Source organism: Anneissia japonica, unplaced genomic scaffold, assembly GCF_011630105.1.
Source record: "Anneissia japonica isolate Jap-2015-1 unplaced genomic scaffold, ASM1163010v1 scaffold287833_len2544123_cov190, whole genome shotgun sequence".
Taxonomy (NCBI): domain Eukaryota; kingdom Metazoa; phylum Echinodermata; class Crinoidea; order Comatulida; family Comatulidae; genus Anneissia; species Anneissia japonica.
This window is the reverse complement of record NW_022757233.1, coordinates 438,237-451,548: the sequence shown is the minus strand read 5'-3', so window position 1 is coordinate 451,548 and position 13,312 is coordinate 438,237. Positions and strand designations below refer to the sequence as shown.

The window sequence follows — 13,312 nt, the reverse complement described above, 5'->3', positions numbered from 1 at the left end:
TTAATTTAACCGAGTCCCGCTTGCCCAGGAAAACTGACCAGGTTAGTTTTACCTAGCAGGAAAGTCCAATGCGAACAGCGCGAGTCGGGTAAACTTCCCAAGTCATCACAGTGAATGACCTTCCTCAGACTGTCAGGCAATTACGCATGAGCTGTGACCTGGAATAAAACGTCACACACAAACATCTTGATTAATTTCGCGCGTGTTTGCTAGTGTCTTGATTTTGAGTAATTTTGTCATTTTTTTCACTTGTTTACTCGGTTTGTTTCAATGGCCGATTTATATGGAGCATTAATAAATGTGCTTTCGTTAATTGTTTTGCCACACATACCGGAAGTGAACGTCACAATTTAGCGCCCCCAATAGTTGAATCTGTACGAATGGTTAGTTTCACCATGGCCTGTGGTAAAACTAACCACGTCGATAAATCCCAGTGCGAACGACAGGAAGTTTAACCATTGGAATGTTACCCACAGTCTCGGTAAAAATTTCCCTATTTTAAATCCAGTGCGATTGCGGCTTATGTCACTTGTTTTTGTTTTCGTTATTAGATTTGTTGTGCCAAAATTTAATAAATTAAATCAAACTTACATTTTATAGTCTACAGAAAGTTTTCCTTAATTTTTGTGTAGTCAATAGCATTCTTTGTAAACCTGGTGTTTTTAGGCCAGGCTTTTACTATGATGCTAGTTTATATATGGAGCCGACGAAACCCCTACATCAGAATGAATTTCTTTGGACTAATGAATTTTCAAGCACCATATTTACCATGGGTTCTTTTTGGGTTCTCCTTGTTGCTTGGTAACCCTATCATTGTTGATTTAATGGGTAAGTCAGTGAACTGTTATTGGTAGGTTTTTTTAATTGATTTTTAAAAGGCAATTAGCCAAAACAAATGAATCCGCACTCTTTCCACATAGAAATGATAAAACAGCCAACATCTTAAGGGGTCATCCATTATTATCAACATTTTCAAAAGAGTACAAAACATACACTTTAGGAGGGGGGGGGGGTTGAAAGTGTAGGCATAAGTACTCTTTTATGAAAAACATAAAATGTTGATCTCAAAATGAAACAAATCAACATTTTATTGTGTACTCTTTCGGGGGGAGGGAGGAGGTAACAGAAAAGAGTATGTTTTGTACTCTTTTCAAAATGTTGATAATTATGGATGACCCCTAACACATGTTGAACACTGAGTATAGATTACAGACATTTTTAAAATTTTGTTTATTATACAGTATTAACATCATGATCATAAGTGTAATAATCTGAATATTAGAAGTAAACTGTCCATAAACAAAATACTGTATTAAGATACACTTTCTGTGCCAGTGTAGGGAGGAAAGGATTGAAATCCTGTCGGACAGACCAGGTCTTCAATCTGACTTGTAAAACCAAAGAGGTTTTAATTTTGTTCATAATTATATGATTTAAAATGTAGCTTAAATTACCCCAAATTGCCAATTTCTCTTAGCCTCCTAGACCCTGACCCTGCTGGCCTCTGCCAGAATTTGTCAGACCCTATGTTAAGCAGCTTTTCCCCTGCATGCATTTCCTAGACCTACGATTATTTGGTGAGAATAAACTTGCATTATTCTGAGCACAGTGAATGTGTATTACTAGATTCAAATTTTAAAATAATTAATAGGAAGAGTAAGCCATAAATACATAGCTGCAGATAAAATACAGTAAATAAATAAATGTTTTTATTTGCAGGGATTGCTGTGGGACATTGCTATTACCACTTGGAGGATGTTTTTCCCAACAAACCAGGTGGCTTCAAAGTTATCAATACCCCAGCATTTTTGTGAGTATTTTTTCTGCATACCACTGTAACTTACTCTCTACCTTAAAGGTCTGTCACACTATCAAAGCTTAATCCTCCTACCTTACAGCTTTGTCCATCACATCACATACCGGTATGGGCAAGGTAATGTCATATCACATACAGCTTTTTTCTACTTTTTAAATCTGTTTTACTACAGCGCATTGAGACCTTGTTTATGCACTATACCAAATTTATATATATTACATTACAGGCTCTTACAGTACCGGCCAGTTTTATTGCAAAAATTCAACGCATTCAACCCGTTGCGTTTTCGTTGACAACGTTGGCGTTGTCGTTGAAACTGTTGACATCGCAACGAATGTTGTTTATTGATAATCTTTGATAACGTTGCTGCTAGATAAGTTAGGGCGTTGAATTAACTATCACCAATTATTGACACGCGAACACGACATCGTTAAATAAACAATGTACTCTCAACGTTCATTTCAACGCAACGCAACTCAACGCAAACGCAACGCAACGACAACGGGTAAAACGCGTTGGGATTTTTGCAATACAACTGGCCGGTACTGTACTTGACAAAAGCCAAGAATTTTCCTTCTTATCAAAGCAATGTCTCTTCGTAAATACTTTATTGCCCTCTTTCCAACATAATTCCTCATTAATTTTTGCTAACCATGCATATAATAATTGTATTTATTCATTTATTGATTCTGTATATTGTAGTGTATTTTAAGAGAATATCTCTTACAACACAAATCTGATTAAAAGAGGCCCTGTATATTTTGTATAGTGCTTAGTAATGGAAATTAAATTAAAATTTACCTATTCCACAACTGAACAAGATTTCTCAGTTGTTTGATGCAGCCACAAACAACGTTGACATTTTTATTTCATTTCAGAGAAGCAATATTAGATGGTCAACCCGAAGACCCAAATTACAATCCTATGCCAGAGGAAGAGCGACCTGGTGGTTATGACTGGGGAGAAGGGGAACCTGTTGAGGATGAGACTCCAGTTGAGGAAAATGAACATGCCCAGGAGAACAATCCACAATAACTGGAAAGCATTTCCTCCAATGAAAATCTGACCAGGTTTAAATAACCTAACTTTCACTATCAATGCGCTGTGAGGTGAAAATTATATTTGAACAAAAGAAAGAAAAAAGAAAAACAAACAGATCACATCTATTCCTGCTCCATATTGAAATGATTCGCTGGTGAAAGGAATTAATTATGCTACCAAAGCCAAACGGATAATAAGTACTTAATGATTAATCACCATTAAAACTGTCTTTCATTAAGCTCGTTCATGCTTCTCTGACATATAATTGTCAAGGGCAGTGTGTATTGGTAGATTAAAGTTTACAGTCTTACAGACACTCTTGTGATTGATTGTTATGACTGGATACAAGTACTGTGCCTTACGTGGCAATGCCTTAAGATTTGTTGTACTTGAGCTCTTATGAAATCTCTAAGAGTCTACTAGACATGGAATCCGGCATCGCATTCGGGAGATCGAGAAGCAGAATCTGTAGCATTGGCGTGTTATAGTGAGAGGACCTCTGCCAGTAACCTTCACAAAACATGGTATCAGTCAGGACAGCAGAATCAGAAAATATTTTGCAAGTGATTCGGGTAAGAATCGAACTCACATCCTCCAGGTAACTAGCCTGATGTCTTAACCACTAGACCACTGGGCTTGCGCTTGGTGGCTAGTGATAAATCCGATTTTGAAGTAGCATATGGGAAAATTTCATGGAAGTACGTCATTTATATTATAAATATAAAAGCCAAGTTATTATATCTAGTTGGGAAATCAAGTTGGACAAGAAACACTTTCTCAAACGTGTAAGCATGTTTAGACAACATTGAGGTACAAAAACTGTCTGAAGTTATAAGTTGTACATAGGGCATTTTTTTGATGGAAATAAAGATTACATTTAATATATGTGCTGGTTATGATTTCAATGTATGTAGATCTGTTAACATTTTAGTACTTCTACAGGTAAACGGAATTCTGGTTTTGCTTTACATTATTCTTGGTATCATTGTTAGATACCAGGATATTTATTGTTAATTAAGTATTAAGATATATTTAAATTTTTGTTTAACTCCATATACTGATAAAAAAATAAAGTTATGTAGCCAAAATTCATTTTTGTTAGGGAAATTAATCTATATATTTTATGTTATTGAGAAATATGATCCAAAACTTTTTAATATTTCTCAAAACAGCACTTCAAATAGTAAATACGTAGCTATATTTTACTATGCCCTGTGCAAAAAATTCAAATTCTGTCGATAAAATTACATTCATGTTTAAGAGGGACTGGCAATTTGTGAAATAAAATGTAAAAAAGTGAAAATACAGCAACCCCTTTCAATGTTATTTGATGACATTCTCATCAGTTTGTGGGGTATCATGAAATTAGTATGTAAACTACTTCCATTCAGACGTATCCGGCACCCACCCTTGTAGAGGTCAGTAAGGCAATAGGTTGGGGTGCTGTTTTGTTGCTGGCAGCACAACTCAATGCAGTTTAACTACATACCCAGAACTTAGCTAACTAAACTACACGTAAAAAGTGTATGTATATTTTGATTAAATTTAACATCTAGGTCAGTATCAATGTAATGGTGAGAATGATTGTCCATACCTTAATCATACAAAATATATTTTCTTTCATGTAAAATTATGTAATGTTGAAAATGTATATCTAAGTTGATTTTATAAATACTGTATTCTTGATTTTGATTAGTTTCATTTTGTCCATCCATGCATAATAGCTTTATCTTCATCATAAATTGTTGACAAGGCTTATCAATACTATTGATGTCCATCCCTCATGCATAAAAAAAAAACAAAAACAACCCCAGCTTGAAATTGTAAAGAAAATTTTACTTGAAAATATTTGTTAACATAATAAGAAAAGACATTACTGTAGGTTGACTGTTGTTGAAGCATTTTACTGGAGAAAGGCCTTTGACTATAGACCATAACATGAGGGATGGAATTGGATCAGGCTATAACAAGAACAAAACATTGTTAATTTAATTTTATAATAATTAGTAGTATGGTAATACATTATAGTATAATACATTGTTATAATACATTATCTGAAAGAAAATTGACACCCCACAAGGAAACTGACACCCCCAAAGTAAATTTTCTAAGCTTTTCTCTCACTTCACCCAGGTGGACAAGTGGGTTCCTGGTAAAGTTGAATACTATTCTAATGTGCTTATTACTAGCTGTGACATTATGGAATACTCCCCCTGGGAGATAAAGTAGGTGTTCCATAAATATGTTATGTAATGTGAAGCGCATAGAAGCCTCGGTAAAATGCGCTATGTACGACCAACATTATCAAATTTCTGTCCAGCATGGTGGAAATTAAATTATGCAGATGTTAATATATCATGATAAAAGCGATCTATAGGGTTTTAAAATGGTTTTTCATTTTTTTCTTCCTGTGGCGTACTGAATACATTCCATGTGTTATTTAACCTTGCCATGTGCATTTATTTAAATTGATCTCAAGGACATATTTTTTACTCATAATTTTTTGTGATTTTATTTGCTTCAAGGCTATTCTGATTTTGACTTGTATTAAAATTTATTTTATTTCAACTTTGAATCAAATCATTAAAATTAAAAACATTTATTTGCTTAGAATAAAAATTTCAGTACATTACCTCCTTTTGTCCTCTCATGGTTTACTAGTGTAAATATATATTTTTTGCATGTTGGTTGTCACCACACACACCCTCATGTACAGCGACACAATTACTGTACACTACTGTATTCTTTAGTTCCAACTTCCTTTTAGTAGTTTTATATTTGTGAACACAATTAACAAAACTAAAAAGTAGTCATGGTAACATAGTCTAGCATGTAGCTTTTATTGATCTGAACACTAGAGGGCGTAACTATAACATACTTTCCACAGATACTTTTCGTCCTTCTAGTATTTACTAAAACATGCTTTAAAATGTTTGTACAGAACTTGATACATATCAACTCCTGAAAGAGCAATTAAAAGAAAAAGTTGTCAAAAGGTATCGTGCCTCTCCCATATACCTGATTTTGTGTGGAATGATGCTAAAGATACCTACACTACACAATATAACATTAATACATATAAACATTCCTACATATACCTTTCAGACATCTAATAACTGTCTGATCTGTTATTAATAATGTGCTATTAACTACAAATTTGGTATTCGTAACTCTTTGATAAATATCTTTCTTTTCAACTAAAGCAACACTGCTTACTTTTGACAATCTGATCAAATATTTTGCTACGGACACTTAACAGGTCCTGCATTCCACAACCTATGCCTACCATACTGGGAAGACTACGCAGAAACAGAGTTGGGTTTCTTTACAATGCAACAAAATTTTCTTTATACAAATTCTCTGAAATGGTAGCCACAGTAACAACCTTTAGTGACACTATTAACATATTTGGCAAGCAATTTTACAATAAATAACTCAACTAAAATATGTTCTCTTAAAAAATAAAAAAAAATAATATTTGTATATGTAAATTATGTCAAAGTGGTTCAGATACAGGTTTTTGCATTTTCTTCTTTTGCCCATTTTTCATCATTGTTTTCTGATAGCATGTACAGCTTGCATAACAAGTAACAATGTATTAATCGTAAGAAAGCTTTAAAAATTCAAATTTCTAGTCAATTGTTATTAATTTTAAAAAGCATTTTGGTCAATGATCAGTCATGTTGGTAGACCACTGAAAAAAGGTTCAATAATTTGAAATCTATTTATAAGATTCCAAATATGTTTCAGATTCTTTATTTGTTATACATATATAAATACACTTAGTCAAATAGTCTCCCAATTCAAAATATTTCTGATTTTGTATGAATTCCAGATGGAAAAAATAAAGATGGCAGTCCATAGTAAAAACCTTTGACATTGCACATCGATCAATTCTAGGTTACAAACTGAATAGATTATATTACCATTGTAAATATACTATAATATTTTTTATCCTTCGTGTGGTAACTTATTTTGTATTAACAGACCCCCAGCTTACATGACATCACAAAGAATAATAAATGGCAAAAAATATTATTTCCATAGCAATATAATTGTGGGATCCAACAAACATGTTCATATTTAATAACTATTAATTTTTTAAATGTTTTTTTTTTTTTAATTTGATTTATGGTCTGACTACTGTCAGCGCCTTCAGACGATTTCATTATGGAAGGCCCTCTACAAATATCCTACCATTACCATTACTATGTGGTCACAGTACCTTCCCCCAAATAAGAAGTTTATTGTTCAATAATTTTTCTCTTTTGAACACAACCATAAAAGGCTAGACACACTATTTTATGAAAGCATGTCTATAATAGAAGATTCCAACCCCTCCAATATTCAAAAGCACACAAAAAAAATCACATTGCATATTTAACAAAACGAAGGTTACACTGTATAGAATTATGATGCTCACAACAATACCCTGACACTTTTCCTTATGTTTAGTCTAAACATTTCACATCGACAATCCTACACGCAGTTTCCCTTTGTGTCCTTAAACGAGGCATATTGAGTGGAACTCAACCATTTAAACTGTGATATATTACAGAAAAAACATGGACCAACAAATAAAGAGTTTAAACAACAACTATTAGTATTATGAATATGGTTTTTTTACAAAATAACTTACGGTACACAAAAATTAAATATATCATCACCATTTTTATATATTCCAAAACACACCATAGTACTTTCAATTTTAGTGTGAACATAAATTTCCTTTTGAAAGGCTACAAATATCATAAATAATATATTACAAAACTGTACACGGCTTCGACCCACTTTATAACATTGCTACAAAATCTTAACTACTTCTATATAGTTAGGTGGCGAGAGTGGAATAAAACACTGAAGCAACTTTCTGACTAGATATATCTCTCTTGTTTGTACTCAAGATTAATGAAAGGGGAGAAAAATGAGGACGTGCCAAAGCTGGAGATGATTAGTCATCTGAATATCCCCACAATTTTGTATAGTGCACCCTCTATTGATATGACTCAGGAAGAAAAGTAGGCTTACTTATCCAGTCTGTTTTGTCTGAGAAGTAGGTCGGTTCCTTGTAATCAAGTTATAATGAGAACAGGCGATTCCCTACACACAAGCTCCATGGGGGAAAATTCCAGATGAGGAGAGCCTGAGTAAATCAGGTCGAGACAAATGAAGGAGATAGGCAATGGGAAGGAACCTTGGGGAAGCGACACAGGAACATCTCTGTTTGGGTAGTAGTTATTTAAAGCACTCAGATATATTTGCATTAACACATATTTAACAAGTATGTCTTCGCCTTGTTTCATATTTTAAATCCTGCAGAGTTTAGTTTACAAGCTGACAATATCAATGACCATATCAGTACACACAAGCGGTGTACGTACCATTAACTCGGCCTAAAGCTCAATACCAATAACTAGGTCATAATGTAACTTTGTTGATGACTATCGAACACAACCCCAAAAATTCTCTATAAATTACATAGACACATTACAAAAATACGGTTATAAAATAACCCACCAGAAATTAATGCTAATTTAAGTAAGAAAGTTCTAAATAATTTACAAAACTAATATTTTGTAAAATTGTCTAATTCATTGAAAAGGATTCACTTTTACCTCTTACAGAATGTTATTTATAATCAAAATCATCAAGATTACATTTAATGTTATAGTCTCAGCACCATTATTTACTGCCCTGCTGGGCCTACCAACATGCTTAATAAAATGTGACACACTTATCGACGAGTCACAATACATTTGGAAAACATGAAAGGAATATTAGAGTCTAATTTAGCAGAAGAGCTAGGTGTAAATCAACCTTGGCACAAACTTGTAACTCTTGGGCAAATTCACATATAGTTTAACGTCACATTGTCAGAGTAAATAAATGTGTAAAAGATAAACTCATAATGACATTTCTTATATATATTTATTCTTCTTTCATGACTGGCCTCACATTATTTCAACAGAATTTTGTTTAGTTGGTTATCTATGAATACTAGGGCAAATTAACGTAGATGCGACAGGAAGACTGAGACAACTTACATAAATAAATACAGGTGATTTTGAACAAGAACGAGAATTAGTTTAAGTGTACTCAGCAAAAAAATAAAAGAAAAAATGTTACACCCTACATTCAGATATAGAGTATTCTGCCAAATATTTTTTATTAATGAAGGCAATATTCTAAATAATTTACCTTGATATAAATTCCCCAGTATTCCACAACAAAAAGATAATTGTATTCTTTAAGGACTATGGAATGTACAACAATTATATAGTGTATTTTTAAAAATCTCACTTAACATTCATTATAATATTAAATAATAAAATATTATTTCTGGATTCATCTTCCGGAGGATACAACAAAGACAGCATCGGTTTTTCAGCACTCATTAAATATTGTTGAATGAAATAAAATCAATAAAAAGCCTCATTTTTATGACCTAATTAAAATGGACTGATAATATTTGTGTGGGGAAAGTAATTAACACTTGCACGCTGATTTTTTCCGGTGTTACTCATGTGGCCAGTAAATGTATAGGGAAAGGAATTATATTTTTTATTTTTTTATGAATGAGGATATTTTACTTCAGTAGTATTATTACCAGTAGTGTGTGAGACACCAAAAAGAACAAAATACATGAACATGTACAATAGTTAGGTAAGACAAAAACATCTTTTCTCCTTGATTAACTCTCTAATTTTTTGAAATGTATCAATGGTGATGCATATCTTTCATTATGTGAATCTTTACAACTAATCTAGTAACAGATATCCAAATATTGTCATTCGCTATAAAGACAAGAAGTTGGGGTTATTACTGGTCCTCACATGACTACAACTTGACCACATTTGATCCCTCCTACATCAAGAAGTATGTATCTCAATAGCAACAGTTTCTAAATTCATGATTGAAAATTCATTAAATAATCATTGTTTGCAGTCGATGTCCTACTACTATATATTGTTCTACATCCAAGATATTATTGTTTCATGATAGGCAAAGGAAAAGAAGCAATGATAAATGTGCTAGACAAGTGTATATGGATGAAACATTATTGGTAATTGAAAAAATCGCATTTACCCAAAAGTGAGTGACAGTTTAACAATAACGATAATCAAAGGGAAGATTAATAAAATGACACTGTTATGGCGGCGAAAATATAATTATTGTCCCATACGTAATGGAAAGAACTAATTATAAGAAATGAGAAATAAATTATTCAACCATCAAACAACCTGGAGACAATAATAAAAACAAAATTCAAATTAAACTGTAGATTGGGCAAGAGGCGGCTTCACTTCTTGAGTTAATAAATACTGTTTTAATATATTAAGCCATTACAAATGCTTTTTAATTTGCCATTTGTATTGAGTTGGTAAAATTATCTGTATTTGAAAAAACTGAGTTAATATTCAAGATAAAATCTATGTTATTCCATGCTTGAGTCAAGAAGTAAAAAAAAAATTGCTGATAATAACGGGCAAAATGTTTGTTTCAGAGTGGTTTCCATGGCAATGTTGGTTTGTATAGTAATTGCCTGGTGTCTTCTCACTGCTGCCATATTGGCCATTTTAGAGACAACAGTTTCCCAATTTCTTATTCCATCATTGCTGAGTTACTGCATACTGTGCACATTGAAACACTATATTATGCCCTGCAAAATATAAATAAAAAAATATGTTAGGAACATTACCAGTATAATTACAGTAATAAAAATATCATAATGTAAAATACTAACTACTTATGTAACACAATGTCATTTATATTCTGTATTTTTTATGCATTTGTATCATGCTCTGGTAGGCATCTTGTACAGGGACATGTTCCCTTTTTTGCCTTCCAGAATCATTACGTTTTGAGTGAAATAAAATTATGAATTATGAATAACAATTTCTATAATTCATAATCATCATTTTGTGAAAACTCAAATAAAACCAAAAAACTTGTGCAGTGAATGGCTACAACTGATGTCATTCAATTTGAAACCATTAATCATTTAATTTTTTGGAATAAAAACAATATTCTAAATTATATATCTTGTTGAAATTCATTGCTTTACATTGTGTGAGCAAACATTTTTTCAAACACTTCTTTTGAGCAGGTCACAATTTTTTTTCTGTCATAACAAATTCATAAGATAAAGTTTGATCAATGTGCTATAGTTATTGTCTAAGTGACAAATAATACCTGTAATTTGCCCTTATATGGATATAATATGACATCAACATGTCCATATATAGATGTTATATTACATGATCATCATGTCCATATAAGGACAATTCATACAAATTCGTAAACATAGAAGTTGAGCTACTTTCTACAAATACCGTACACTTTTTTTTATAACACATTTTGTAAGAACACCGAATCCGACATCGCTTCAAAACAAATAAAGAAGAAATTGAGGCTGGCATAAAATGAATGAATGAGGTTTTAGTTTTTTTTTTAAACATAAACAAAACAGCAAATCTTATCTGTACCTTATAGGTAGGTGTGGCTACTGCATGCAATACTTGTACCCTCTATAGTACAGTGATCATGTATACTGCTGTACAATAATTTTTTATGTGTAAAAATAAGAACAAAATAAGAATATTTTGAGCCTGAAATTAGCCAAAAAATAAGAACAATGAGCCTTAACAAAATTTTACTGGTTCTTACAAAAAAAAATGTATATACAGTAAAGACATATGATGTGTCCACTCAGACTTGTTTCTGAAAGAAGCCTCAAATATCCAACAAAGTCTGATCAAGTTTTATTTCTCCTAAATTTCTATAGTATTTGGACACCGGATACAATCAAATAAAAAAAATCTAAAAAATTATGATCAGTTGTTTTTTCAAGTAGAGTTGATTTAGGATGAAGAAAATTTGTGTTTGCACATTTCATAAATTCTCTATGACTGTGGTAAAATAGTGTTTTATGCCATACTGCACTTTCGTGCCAGTAAAAAACAAAATTTCTCTAGTGTATATCAGCATTGAAGCCTTATATTTTGGACTCATTCTTCATAATTTTTCATCAAAATCAGTTGACAAATTCCAAACTAAGGTTGAACTATCTACGAGGCACTTGCATTTTTGTCCAATCAAATATTGGAAATCATAAGAAGCCTGTAATCTTTAAATACCATCAGAGAAGGAATTAAACCAGTTCTTAAGGTGGCAATAAATTATGAATAAAGTACCATAATGCTCTACAGTTTTTATTTCTTATAACTTTAGAACTAGGTTTGAACCTGCCCTTTACTTAAGTGAGAAAAAAAAAATTATGTGAAAACTAAATTACTAAGATGTGAACCTTTAAAGATGTCACCTCCATCAGAAAATTCTAATGTTTATTGTGCTAGGATTGCCCAGATCACCACTTATTCTAAAACAAAAAAATAACTCAATTTTTATGAAGATTTATATGACAGATTATCTTTTTCAAATGTAATCTTCTATTGGCACATTCAAGCAGTTGATGAAGTGTACGACTCCAAGTTACAAAAAGAGTAATTCCTTAAACTTGTATCAAGAACAAACGTGGAATACATATACCTTACACATGTGTATAGATATCATGAACCGAATGCACATAAAGTAATGGGACCAACCAGAAAGTGATTTTATTACTGAGTATTTTCAGAAATAAGACACTGTTCTATTATTTTGAACATTATCTTTGTCAGTATCATTTCTGCTTAACTGTCATAGTAACACAAACACGTTTATTTTCGCATCTCAAATAATATAAATCTTCTCGTCCCAGTTCTAGCATCTAGCATCAGTTGCAATACCTGCCCTAGTTTTGTTTTTTTCCCTTGTCTTTTCCCGTGAATATCAGTTAATCTTTGATCAAATTAGAAAAGGGTTTCTTGATGAAAAGGATTTGTAAAAAGTTTTGAGAGATCTTCTGGTAACAATGCAAGCCTTTTAAGACCTAATCCTCACTGATGTCTGAGTAGTCCAGGGGGCTAGGGCTAGGACCTTCATATCCGCTTGGTAGAATTTCCTGAATGGGCTCTTCAGAATTTCCCACTGCGCCCCTTAATCTATCAGCTCTATTAACCTTGACCCTTCTGATGGAAGAATGCTTTTCCCTGGCCAGTTAAAAGGACTGACTGATTGATTTGTTACAATTATTATAGATTCATAGAAATCTGATGGAAAGCATCATTATTCAAATTGTCCATCGACTGTATGCCACTTGTATGGTATTTGTAAAATGCTAAATATTCCTTTCATTAGAGAAACCCTTACAAAAATACAGAACCTGAAAGCAAACAAGCAGAAAAAAAAAAAGTTGCCATGGTATAGGGCTGTCTCTTATACACATCTAGATGTGTATAAGAGACAGGTATACTGCTGTACAATAATTTTTTATGTGTAAAAATAAGAACAAATTAAGAATATTTTGAGTCTGAAATAGGCCAAAAAATAAGAACCTGACTCTTATACACATCT

The 13,312-nt window shown here is 32.4% G+C and overlaps 2 protein-coding genes across 4 annotated transcripts in view; one reads left to right on the top strand and one right to left on the bottom strand.

Moving 5' to 3' along the window:
* LOC117124508 (derlin-2-like) overlaps positions 1–5,489 on the top strand; it is a 9,328-nt gene extending 3,839 nt beyond the window's left edge. For all 3 annotated transcript variants that reach the window (XM_033270737.1, XM_033270736.1, XM_033270738.1), the window contains exons 6-8: positions 633–828; positions 1,720–1,810; positions 2,695–5,489. In XM_033270737.1, coding sequence (XP_033126628.1) covers positions 633–828; positions 1,720–1,810; positions 2,695–2,851 — 444 coding nt within the window. In that variant the 3' untranslated portion in view covers positions 2,852–5,489. The remainder of the gene's footprint in view (positions 1–632; positions 829–1,719; positions 1,811–2,694) is intronic.
* A 184-nt stretch (positions 5,490–5,673) lies between these two features.
* LOC117124507 overlaps positions 5,674–13,312 on the bottom strand; it is a 47,958-nt gene continuing 40,319 nt past the window's right edge. Inside the window, exon 5 of the mRNA XM_033270734.1 lies at positions 5,674–10,517. The gene's annotated coding sequence lies outside the window, so the exon portion shown is untranslated. The remainder of the gene's footprint in view (positions 10,518–13,312) is intronic.